General features: G+C 66.9%; 1 protein-coding gene across 3 annotated transcripts; it reads right to left on the bottom strand.

Annotated features, from left to right (window-relative positions):
* Positions 1-524: 524 nt before the first annotated feature.
* Positions 525-11,864, bottom strand: DBH (dopamine beta-hydroxylase). Of its 3 annotated transcripts, none has more exons than XM_080669027.1 (12): positions 11,513-11,864; positions 8,801-8,947; positions 8,272-8,529; positions 7,622-7,798; positions 6,767-6,869; positions 4,712-4,878; positions 4,202-4,345; positions 3,791-3,829; positions 3,223-3,282; positions 2,796-2,923; positions 2,280-2,439; positions 525-1,383 (listed from the first exon to the last, which is right to left on the bottom strand). In XM_080669027.1, exons 1-12 carry the CDS (start codon positions 11,828-11,830, stop codon positions 1,252-1,254), a joined length of 1,833 nt encoding a protein of 610 aa, XP_080525153.1. In that variant the 5' UTR covers positions 11,831-11,864; the 3' UTR covers positions 525-1,251. The 3 variants fall into 3 exon arrangements, with proteins under 3 accessions (XP_080525153.1, XP_080525154.1, XP_080525155.1); XM_080669028.1 differs by having other exon boundaries at positions 2,796-2,866; positions 11,513-11,829; XM_080669029.1 differs by lacking the exon at positions 2,280-2,439 and having other exon boundaries at positions 530-1,245; positions 2,817-2,866; positions 11,513-11,828.
* Positions 11,865-12,087: the final 223 nt, after the last annotated feature.

Raw genomic sequence — 12,087 nt, 5'->3', positions numbered from 1 at the left:
GGCATGATGGGGTGAGGGGTCTTCTCCTTGGGCCAGGAGACCAGGGCCAGAGGCTGGGCCTGCTTCAGGCTGCCCCGGCAGGCCTGACCCACAGGGAGGGCCCCTCCCCAACCTGTCCTCCGGGTTATAAAGATGAGCAAGGGCGGCGGCTCTGGCTGGCCGGTCGGTTCTGGCATTTCCCATGATCGCCCTGTGACTCGGCGCGGGAAGCATGATTTATACGACGCAGTGCAGCCCGTTCGCTCTGTGTGATTAGTGGCTCGCAGGCCGCTGAGCTGGTGTCTGCTCGGGTGTAAGTGGGGACTCGAGGCCCATCCATCACCCCCTCCCTCCCTGGAGGCTGGAGGGTTTTGCTGATCTGGCTGAACAGTCTGATCTGTTACTTCCCGCAGAAGCCGAGAGCGGAGCTTGGCCTTAGCCGGGAGGCAGCTGTGCGGGGAGGAAGGCGGAGGCGGGCCGGGAAGCGAGGCGTGTCCCAGCTCCCCACGGGCACGGGGCCACGTGGGAAGGAGCTCAGCCGAGGCCCCTGGTGGGAGCGAGGCCGCCCCGTGGGTGAGCTTTATTGTCTCATCAATCGGCACAGTACTGGCCCCATTTCACAGATGAGAAAACGAGGGGCAGGGGGTGAGCTGGTCCGCCCACGTCACACCTGCACCAAGAGGCCAGGGGGCCCTGAGGCAGGTCTGATTCTTAAGGAGGAGGGGACCCGGGGCTGCCAGTCCCATTTCCCTAGGGAGCCGCCCCAGACCCTCGCCGGGATCCTGGCCGTCCCGTCTTCGTGGTGGCGCTGCGGTGAGGGTTCCCTCCAGGTGGGCGAAGCGTCTCGTCACCCCGAAACGAGCCGTTTCCCAGGCGAGTCTCGAAGTGGCGAAACGGCTCGTCCTGCCTCCGTGGGCAGGGAAGCCGCCCACTGCAACACGCCGCTCTGAGGGACGCACGGGAGCACGAATGGGCTGGGGGCGGGCTGAGTGCAGTCAGGTGTGGCTCCTGCCCGGGAGGGCCGGTGGCTCCTGGAGACACGGGCAGGGCTTTGGGGCACTGGGCTCCAGACCGCCAGCTGGCCTGCCTTACAGGCCTGGCGGGTGCCCCAGGCGCGCTCGGGAGGCACTGGCCATGTGGGGGGAGGGCGCAGTGGTCTCAGGCAGGGGCACATTGAGCTGTTTCAAGGAGGTCTTCACAGAGAGGGGGTGCACAGCGCTGGCATGTGCCCACAGGGGTAGCATGGAGGGGGAGCGAGGAGGTGGCCTGCCCTCAGCCTTGGCCCCCACCGATGTTGACCACAGTGGGGCCGGCAGGGCTCAGTCCCTGGCTGGCCGGGCACCGAGGGGCGGGCGCTTGCAGCTGGGAGACGATCCTGGGCAGCGGCTGCAGGTCCCATTCCCCCTGGGAGGAAGGGGCCATGTGGTAACAGGCTGGAGGGCTGACCTGGCGCCGCCTCCCCAGCCATCTTCCCAGTAAGCCCTTGGTTTCCTGTCCTCAAACCAAACTCACCCTCCCCACCCCAGGGGCTGCTTGGAGGGCCTCGCTGGAGGTGATCCTGGCACCCCCTCCGCCCCACTCACCCTCACCTCAGAGCCCCCGGGTGCAGTGGCCGCGGCAGCTGTTCCTCCCCCACCGGCTGCACCCCACCCCAGTCTGCTGCCGCGGCCACCCCACCGCCTTGGTGACTGTCAGCCTTCCCCTGGCAGCCGGCACCGATCCGTGAGCAGTTACTCCGGCCCCAGACGCGCCCAGGAAATGTGCCCGGGGCATCGGCAGAGCGGTCCCACCTGACTCAGCCTGGGGACTCGGGAGCCGCCTTTGAACCCCAGTGGGCCTCCGAGAAGGAGGGAGACCCGCTCCCCGTCTCAGACTGCTCCTTCCCACCTGCCCCTCCCCTCGCTTTATTTTTAGGCTCCGGGGGAGGTTGCTGGCGCCCTGCTCACACCACCGAGATTGGTCCCGTGATGTGATGTGATGTGATGTGATGTGATGTGATGTGACGGCGCCCGGGAGCGGGGAGCCCCCTGCCCACGTGGGTGGTCGGCTCCTCCCTCCGCAGGTTCCTCCCTCCATGGGCTGGCCGGCTGGCTGGGCCCACCTGTTTCTCTAACGGTTCTGTGTGAGGGCTCCTTGGAGGGGAGCCTGTCACCCCACACGGGGGTCCTCGGGGGCCTGGGGCTGATGCGGGCGCAGAGGGGTAGGCAGCTGCAGGACCTGCTGCGGGAGGCCCCGGGCGAGCAGGGCCCAGAGCGGGGCCAAGGGGGGCCGGCACACCCGGCACGCGCAGCGGGGCCCACCTGGAAGCGCACGGCCGAGGACTTGTTGCAGTGCACGGAGAGGGGGGCGAAGCCGTACAGCGCCCGGAGCACGTTGCGGCTGAAGGAGTTCCAGGGGACCGAGGCAAACTGCTGGGGCACCGAGGCCTGGGGGCAGGTGCACACCTCCTCGCTGTTAAACCTGGCGGCAGGAGGGAGCGGCCGTCGGGGTGCAGGTGGGGCAAGGAGACACCCCCTGCAGGCGGGGTGGGGTCCCCGGAGTGGCCCTCAGGCCGCCTCCTCCCCACAGGGCGGCTGCTCGGGGTGCCTCAGGCTGTGGGGGCCCCGCCTCCACGCCAGGATGGCGAACAGCTTCCTCTCCGGCCACCTTGGACGGCTGGGCTGGGGATCCGGACTCGGCAGGAAGGGGGTGTGGGATCCATTGGGGATGCCTGCCACGGCTCCCCCTGCTCTGAGGACCTGGCCTGGGTCCCACACGCCCCCGCCGGCTGCAGGGCCTGGGGATGGGGGGGGGGGGGGTCCTGCCGCCGCCGTCACCTGTTGACGAGGTGGAAGTACTTCTGCAGGAAGCCCGCGTCCACGGCGCTCTTGCACAGCTCCAGCGGCGTCTGCGGGTAGTAGTGCACGTAGTTGACACACATCTCCTCCAGGATGCCGAAGCCGCCCTGCGGGCACGAGAGGCTGTGGCTCGGCCCCGCGCGACGCCCACCCCTGCAGCGCGTCCCTTGGGTCAGCGCATCCGTTCATTCTTCCGTCCATTCACTCCCTCATTCAGCTACCCAGCGGTCCAAGTGGATCTCTGCAGCCACACTTGATCGAATGAATGAGGGGGCACCCCTGCCCCCCAGCAGCCTCCACCCCAGGTGAGGAAAGACGTCCTCTCGAAAGTGCAGACAGTCCGAACGGGAAGCCCCAGGCGGCAGGGGCTCCAGGGCCGGGGGGCAGGGAGAAGTCGGGGACTTACCACGGTGGCCAGCTCCCTGTCTTCCGTGTTGTATGTACAGGAAGTGATCAGCACGTCCCCCTGTGAGCCGAGCCGACAGAGGCCCGTCAGCCTGCCCACCTGGGGTGACGGGTGCTCGGGGCCCACGCTCCCACGGGACTGGGCCACAGCACTTGTGGTCATGGGCCCACGACAGGAGTCTAGCAGTGGCCCTGGGCCCCACACCTGAGGGTCACACGCTGAGTGTCCAGGCGTGACCGCGCCTCGGCTTCCATGGCCCCCTCGTCCGCCGGCTGTGTCCCGGCCCTCGGTGAACGTGGGCAAGGCCCGCATGGCCCGGCCTCCCCTGGGCGTGACCAGAGCCCCTCGGGCGACCTCCACGCCCTCCGCTCCCTCTGCGGCTCTCGGGCTTTGGGGTCGGCTGACCGAGTGCCGTCTGTCCCCACCCCTCTGAGCTCCAGGGGCCTCACCGTGGGACAGCCCGGCCCTTGCCGTGTGGACACGGAGGGACCTTTGCATGCCCCCCACCCCTGGTTGCTGTCTGTGCCTCCGGCCCTCCCGGCCTCCGTGGCCCTGACCGGGCACTCACTGGATGGACGGACACGATCTTCTTCAGCATGCGGATCTCCTGGAGGGGAGAGCAGGGGGCGGAGGGAAGGGGACCTCAGCTGGACCCCACTCCAGCCACCCCCCGGCCCTCTGGGGCGTAGGTTCGTCCCAGCCCCTTGGGGGAGCCAAGCCTGGCTGAGTTTGGCTTCTGCTGGAGGGATTGAAACAGGACAGTTGCTACCACCAGGCCACCTGAGTTCCCCAGATCCGCATCGGCCACAGGCCAGAATCCACCCGAGCCCTCCCTGAGAGTAAATCCCGGGGGCAGGGCTGGCCACTGCGGCCCCCGCCGGGCGTCTGGGCCTGGCCCAGGACAAGGAGCCCCTGGACAGGGTGTTTCTGTGACTGTTGGGAGAGAGAAGGTCAGACGGGTTGGGGTGGGGGTCCCCACCTGGAAGTGGGGGCTGTAGTGGTCGTCCCTATTCACAATGGCCCTCTCCCGGCCGTCCCGGGCCAGCACGGTGACCACCTTGCGCCCGGTCAGGTGCGTGTGCAGCTGGGAGGCAAAGATGTGTATCCCCGTTGGAGGCAGGGCCTGCGGGGGGGTGGGGGGGCACGGGTCAGGGCCTGACCATGTGGGGGACTTGGGCCGCTGCCCTCCGCCTGCTGCCAGAACCGACCGCGGCACGGGGCAGCGAGGCTGAGAGCGTCCCAGGACGTGAGCATTCCCGGCCTCAACCTTCTCCCCAGCATTAACCCCCCGTCAGGAAACTGGGGGGGCTGCGCTGTCTGAGAGGGACGTCCTTATGGGGACAGCCAGCTCTTCCTGAGCAGCGGCCGGGCCTGGGGCCCCAGAGCCTCTCCGGCCCTCGAGGAGGACGGTCCCCGGGACTGCGTCCCTGGAAAGGCAACCCCCTGGCAGGCACCCCGCAGGCACCCCGCAGGCCAGGCCGGCGCTCACCAGCTGCGTGCACTTGTCCGTGCAGTAGCCCGTGAGTACGAAGGCCGCCTCCTGCGGGGGGATGGCCATCACGGGCGTGTACACCAGGCCCAGCTCCATGATGCCTGCGTCGAAGCGCCGCAGCGTGGCCGTGTAGTACAGGCGGATGCCCGAGGAGTCCCGCCGGCCTGGGGGGGGGAGGGGTGAGCCAAGGTCCCCCGCCCCTTTGGCAGGCTGACTCCCGCTGCCCTGAGGCAGGAGGAGTGGTCAGCCCGCCCCTGCTCCCAGCCTGTAGCGTGGGCCTGTGACCCCACACCGTTGGCACCAGGAGGCAGACACTTGGTCAGCAGTGTGCTGGGTGCTCTCAGGCAAGTCGCTGCCCCTCTCTGGGCCTCGGCTCAAAGCCAAGGGCCTCGTCCTAAGACCTCCGTGCTTCTACCCAGCACGGTCCAGCCACACCTGCCCGCTCCCCTTGAAGTAGCTCATCGGGGAGTTCAGCTCCCCGGGCGGCCTCCCGGCGGTCACACGAGGGTGTGGGTCAGAGGTCCGGGGACACTGCCACCCACAGGCCCCACCACACGACCTGTGGCCTCGTCACCCGTCTCCTGCCCTTCCCTGCCTGGAACTGGTCAGGGACCGGGTCCTGAGGACTTTGGGTGGAGCGTTGGGAGGGTCCCGTGGAGAAAAGGTGGGGGGGGGGGCTGGACGACCCTAGGAACGCACAGCAGAGCTGGGAGGTGGGTGGAGAGCCCAGGTAACAGAGTATTCGTTCCCAATTTACAGACGTGGAAACAGGCTCAGAGCCTGAGCCGAGGACCCTGCCCAAGATCGCAGGCCTGGGACGTGGCCGAGCTGGGAACGGAGCCCAGGGCCTTGGTGGGGGCCGGGGGGCTCCCGCTCATTTGCTTGGAGGTGAAGCCAAGAACGCCTCCTGCCTCTGCCCCCTGCCTCCCTACGCCATGCCCCCCCAGCCTGCAACTCAGGGTGCACACACAGCCCTGTGCCTCGGCTCACTGCGTCCGAGGATGACAACGTAAGGGAGATGCGGCTGGCTGGCGCGCAGCGGGATGAGATAACGAGATCACGGTGGGATTCTGATATTTATAGGAAAGCAGCCGCTTCCAGATTTGTGGAGTGACAGGCGCATCCCTATATTTGGTGACGGGTCCATAAATACACCCAGAGAATCAGGAGGAGACAGACTTCCCCGGCGCTTCAGGAGTTCTCAGAAACCCATTTGCTTCCCGGCTTTCAGTGAGCACTAAATCCTGTCTCCCGCCAAGGCCCGCTGACGTATGCCCTTCCCTGTGCGCGGCCGTAATTCCCGCGGCGGGGGGTGGGCTGTGCGCCGGGAAGACAGTCACGTGGGAGGTGAGCGGACAGGCGGGGTGAGGTTCACCATCTCCCCCCTCAACCCCTCCCCCCCCCCCCCCCCCCCCCCCGGTCACACAGCTAGGGAGGGCCGGGCTGGGACCCGGCCTGGGGCTGACAGTCTGATCCCTCACGCTATTTCTGCCTCCCACGTCCCTGAGCCGCCTGGTCGGCACACCCCAACCCCAACTCTCGCTCCTGCTCTGGCTGGCCCTGCAGAGTGAGCCAAGGGTGCGGGAGCAGGGCGGGCGCTTACTCCACCGACCCAGCATCCACCGGATCCTTACAGCTCTGGTCTCAGACCAGCCTCGCTCAGCTCAAGAGCCGGCCAGTCCCGGCAAGGCTGCGTGCCCATGGAGACCACCGCGGCCCAGAGCCAGACTCCTGGCTCCCAGGTCCCTCCTCACTTTGTGGCCTCGTGGGTCCCTACGCTCTGGGCCTTAATTCCCTCATCTGCAAAATGGGTACACGGGAACCTCTGCCTGCCTGTCCCAGGGGCTGGTATCGGGAACAGTGCCGTGTCCCTGGGGCTGAGCCAGCCCCGCAAGGCCCTTCCCCGGGAGCCACTGCGGCCCGGAGACAGATAGCAAGCGGTGAGCGAGAGAGGTGAGGGGTGCGTGCCCTGTGGGTCACAGCAGGGGTGGGGGAGTCCCGCGCCGAGGGGAAGGCAGAGGTGGGCCCCGGGGAAACAGCTCGAGCTCCTACCTTGTATCTTCCGCGGGTTGTGGTAGTGAACTTCCAGGCGGAGAAACCTCGAGGACCCAGCACCCCCGAAAGCAAGGCCTGCTTCCTCCGGGTAGTAAAAGGCCTGCAGGACGTGGAGGGAGGTGGGCTGGGCGTCAGGTACAGCAGCCCTGGCGGACAGACTGGGGGTCCGAGGGGGTCCCGGGTGGCAAACCCACATGACTGTTGGGGCTGAGCTGCAGGGGGTGGGGCTGAGCTGCAGGGGGTGGGGCTGAGCTGCAGGGGGTGGAGCTGAGCTGCAGGAGGTGGGGCTGAGCTGCAGGGGGTGGGGCTGAGCTGCAGGGGGTGGGGCTGAGCTGCAGGGGGTGGGGCTGAGCTGCAGGGGGTGGGGCTGAGCTGCAGGGGTGGTGTTGGCGGGGCAGCGGATTAGAACAATGCTCTCCTGCTGACGAGCAGCTCGGCGCCAGTGCACACGATGTTCCTGGACTTGGGGCGGGGGAGTGGGGTGCTGGTATCCCTCGGCCAGCCTGCCCGAGCCCCTGGCTGGCCCCTCTGGATGTGGAGGGAAGCCCCGCAGTGCAGCCCAGGGCGGCTGCGACACCTGCCCATCACCCGGGACCCCCAGTGCACAAACCCCTCTGCGGCAGCCGGCCCGAGGTCAGTACACAGAGCACACAGCTCGCGGGCTTCTGGGAAAAGTCCCGCGGCTCCCACGAGCGGGATGGAGGCGCGCACAGGCCTCGGGGCCTTGGGGGTGGGCCCTCGTGGCAGCCTCACGGGTACCCTGCAGAGCCCCCGCATGGGGCCTCTCGGAGACGTGGGGACACAGAGGTGTGGAGGGGACCCTAACTCCCGCGGAGGCCGCGGGTGACGGACCTTGGCGCCCAGGGCCCAGGCGGCCAGCACGTGGCGGCAGTAGTTGAGGCGCTCCGGCTTCATCTTGGAGTCGCAGGGCCCGCTGAAGTGGGGGAAGCTCTCGAACCCGGGCGCGCACTGGAACACCTCCATGTGGTGCACCAACGCCTCGTTGCCCTCGGTGACGATGGGCTCGTACTGCGGGGTGGAGGGGACACCGAGTCTGGGGCAGTGGACACCGCCCGCCCACCTGCCCAGCCACTGGGAGGTGCTCAGAGCAATTGCGCTCTGAGTTAAGCTGCTTTTGAATGAAGGGGGAGGTGGCCTGACAGACAGACAGACAGACAGACAGACGGCCATTCCAGTCCCAGGGGAAGAAGCAGAACTCAGGGTATCAGTTGCCTTGGTCCAGGCTGGGAGCTGGGGTGCAGAGGCCCCGGGAGCTGGGGTGCAGAGGCCCCGGGAGCTGGGGTGCAGAGGCCCTGGGAGCTGGGGTGCCAGGCCCTGGGAGCTAGGCAGCGATGGATCAGACCACACTTGTGGCTTCGGGAAGGTCAGGTGCCCAGGGTTCAGGACACTTGGTTCAACCAGGACCTCGGACAGCTCCAGGGACCAGGACGGCTCTGCAGGCCCCCAGGCAGCAGGGCCCCCGCCCCCCCCCCTCCACGTACCATGACGATGTGGTGCCGGGGGAAGCCTTGGGGGAGCTCGGTCATGTAGCACCAGTAGGTGGTCTCCTGGCCGGGGATGAGGACGTCAGGGGCGCGGACCTCCATGGTGCGCACGTCCGCGGGCAGGGCCGGGATGGAGATGTTGGCCTTCAGCAGCTGCACCCGCTGCAGCCCCGTCCGCAGGCCCGATATGTTGATGGCCTCCAGCGACGAGAAGGGCTGCTCCAGGATCCCGTACACCAGGTGGACGGTGCCGTCCTGCAGCCGAGACAGAGCGGCCATCGTGCAGGCGGACCCCAGAGCAGGGCTCCTGGTCACCCGGGGACGCCGGGCCCCTGCCCGCCCCGCCTGGCAGGTGGCATGCCTGGCACTGACCAAGAAGGCAGCCGCCAGCCCCACTGGTGCTGGATGGAGAGGGCATAGAAGGTTCCAGTGGCTGCGAGCTGGAGGTCACAGGCAGACGGGGGGCAGGGACTGGGCTGGCTCTCTCCCGTGCTGCCGTGAACACAAACCCAGACCCACCACCCACCTCGATGAGGTAGTCCCGGGGGTCGCAGGTGCTAAAGGGCCTCCGGAACAGCAGGCTCAGGCCCTGCGGGGTCCTCTGGGCCTGCAGCAGCTGGTAATCCTGCTGGGCGTCCAGGTGGAGCTGTCCCTTCTGGTCGCTCCAGGCGTCCTGCAGGGACAGGACAGGCTGGGAGCGCCGGGAGCCGAGACAGGACGGGCTGGGAGCGAAGGTTGCTGCCCACCGCGCAGGGCACACGGGCCCTTGGGGCCGGGGTCTGGCCGGGGTTAGGGGCTCACGCCACGTCCTGTCTCCCTTCCCCTGGGACCTTGAAGCAGGGCTCTCGGAGGCCAGCGGGGCTCCGGGGCTGGCTATGTCGTATCGAAAGTCAGCGAGCTAGGCACAGACGCCTTACCGAGCCCATTAGTTAGGAGCCTTCACAAACGCCAGGGGCCCAGAGGGAGGCGTCTCCCAGTCTCTGAGCAAAGACACGGAGGACATTTTCCCTGTTTATACCTTCCGAGCTCTTTGTCTGCAGATTTCACAAAGAGGAATTTGTAAGTGTGAGTTATTTTTGCAGACAGCTTGTAATCTTGGATACATAACAAACAAACCCTTGGGAATAGTATCCGTGTTCGTCTGTTAGGTTAGGTGGCTAGCTTGCAAGGTCAGACAGTTGAATTTTTATCTTTTTCTATTATTCAAGCTAAAACAGTTATTCTACAGAATAAGGGACGATCTAAAATAACAGAGCTGACCTGTAGAACAAGGGACTGTCTAAGAACAACAGGGGAGTTCGAACATCCATCTCAAACAGCCCTTTTCCCAAGGAGGGATTACTGCGCTTCAGTCAGCCCCAGACCTCCAGGCGGGACCAGGAGTCGTCTCGCTAAGAAGGTGCCATGACTGGGAAGAGGCCTCAGACAAACACCGCTCCCACCGGCCTGCGGAGGGAGGGTCGTGACGGCGCCTGGAGCCGCGGAGGGCAGACGGCAGAGGGCTGTGCGGGGCGGCGAGAGAGGACCGGGCACAGTGCTTCAGGTGGCCCTCGGCTCACTGCCCGTCCTGCGCTCCTGCTCCCCCGAGAGTGGGCACCCCCTTCACCCCGCGCCTGGGCGTCTTGCTCCCCTCGCCCCGTCCTCCCCTCCTCGCTTGGGGAGGGTAAACTGAGGCCGGGGAGGAAACGGACCTGCGGCATTCCCCCAGATGTTAAGCAGACCTGGCTGGCCTCTCCCCGCCCCACCCCCCAGCTGCTTCCCCTGCACCAGGGGCTCCAGCCAGAGCAGGGGGCGCATGTTGCCGGGGCAGGGGGCGGGGGGGGGAGCCTCTGTTCCGCTCAGGAACGGGGGCCTCGGCCTCAGGACCTGTTTGCACTGCCTCCAGGGCCATCGCCTGTCTTCATTTCCTTGAGAAGAAAGGAAGCTGCCCACGACTGTGCAACAGCGTTCCCGGGAGAGAGGCGCCGCCACCACGGGGCGGGGGGGGGTGGGGGGAGGCTCGCGGGACTCATGTTAAACGGAGGCAGGAAGTTTGCTGGTAATGCTCGGGCTGGGAACCTAGAAAGTAGTTGTCGAACATCTTGCTGGAGGAGGAAAACAAGCCTGACATTTGTTTGCACAGGAATTTGTTGTGCAAATTAATTCTGCAGCGCAGGAGGGAGAGGCCGGCTCACTTGGCAGCCGCTACGCCGCCCGCCCGGAGGAGCGAGTGCTCTGGGCACAGGGGGGCTGCGTGACCACCCCCCCCCCCCCCCCCGCCAGCTACGGAGCGTCCAACCAGGCAGCTCCGGCCCATCCGACCTGGGTGGCCCCACGCAGCTCCCCCGGCCCGGGCCTCACCTGTGAACCCAGCACGTACCCTCCTGCAGGGCTGGCACGGGCCCTGGAGGGAGCTTAGTCAGGGACCAGAAGTCTCAGCCATTGTCAGTGCGCGTGACCCACAAACACCCACAGAAGTGGAAGGAGATTCTCCCCGCCCTTCCGACGAGGGCAGAGGCCGGGCTCACCCCTCCTGACTCAGCACTCCGGCCTGGCTCCCCCACCTCATGGGATAAGAGTCCCTCTGTTCACAGATAAAGTACGTCCTAACTTCAAAGACTTTTCGTCTTCCTGTGTCTGTTTCTGGTGGGGGGGAGGGGTTTGTGCTGAGAGAGACCCTGGTGGGAGGCCAGCTGGGGAGGAGGGCGGGCGGGGGGGCTCAGGACAGGGCCTGGGCCCCCACCCTGGGACCTCGCTCAATTTGTGGAGGCCCCAACGTTGCTCTAGTTTAAAAGGAAACCTCCCCCTTGCTCCACCCTCTCCAGCAAGAACGGCTGCTTTTCCAAGGCAAGGGGTCAAGCGCTCCGCCCGGGGGGGCCAAGCCTGCCCGGTGGGCCTGCCTGTGCAAACCTAGTCCAGCCAGCACCGCGCCCCGGCCCGGGGTGCATGCGGCCTTGCGCCTGGTCACGTGCGAGGGTGTGGGTGCCCAGACGTTGTTCGTGTGAGTGGGGGATGTGGGGTCTGCACCCGGGGTGGGCGGTGGGGTAGACGCGCTTATGCATGCGGCTGCCGGTCCTCCCCCCTGCGGCTGCGCTGCGTCCTGTAGCTTGGGGTGCAGCCAGGGACCCTGGAGAGCATCTATTCTCATTCTTCCCGCAAATGGGCGAGCTTGGGACACAGGGCTAAGGAGGTGGGGTGTAGGAGGGAGGCCAGCTGGGAGGCTGGGTCGGGGCAGGCTCAGGGTGGAGGAGAGACTCACCCCAAAGTAGGCTCTGTCCCCGTCAGTCCAGAGCACGGCCAGGTCGGCGTTCTCCATCTCCCCGCGGTCCGACATCCCAAACAGGACCCCGGCCTTGAGCTCACGCACCAGCAGCTGGAAGTGGACGGTCTCCTGCGCGTAGCTGACGTTCCAGGAGAGCTCCAGGGTCCCCTCGGGGTCCAGGGGGATGCGGTAGGGGAAGGGGCTCTCGGGGGGCGCCGAGCCCTGCAGCGCGGCCACCAGGATGACCAGGAACACGGCCACCGCCGTGCCGTACATGGAGGCGGCCTCGCGCGCGCTGGGGCTGGGGACCTGCATGGCTGGGCGCTCGGCCGCCCCACCTGGCCCTTTATGTCCTGGCCCTTGAGGGCGGGGGGTGGGGGCTGGGCCCGGGCGGCCGCAGTAATCACATTTGTCTGCTGGGGAATTGAATTGTCCGGTTGACCCTCCCACCTGCTCGTGCCCCGGGCCAAACGCTTTGCCTCCCTGCCTCTCCTAATTGGCACTGATGGGGGCATGGACACCGTCAGCGGGAACTGGAGCAGACTAGTGAGGGATGGCCACCGGGGAGGGCT

This window comes from Plecotus auritus (assembly GCF_963455305.1).
Source record: "Plecotus auritus genome assembly, chromosome: 5".
Classification (NCBI taxonomy): Eukaryota; Metazoa; Chordata; class Mammalia; order Chiroptera; family Vespertilionidae; genus Plecotus; species Plecotus auritus.
Note: the sequence above shows the minus strand (reverse complement) of the source record. Positions and strands in the feature narration are given on the sequence as shown.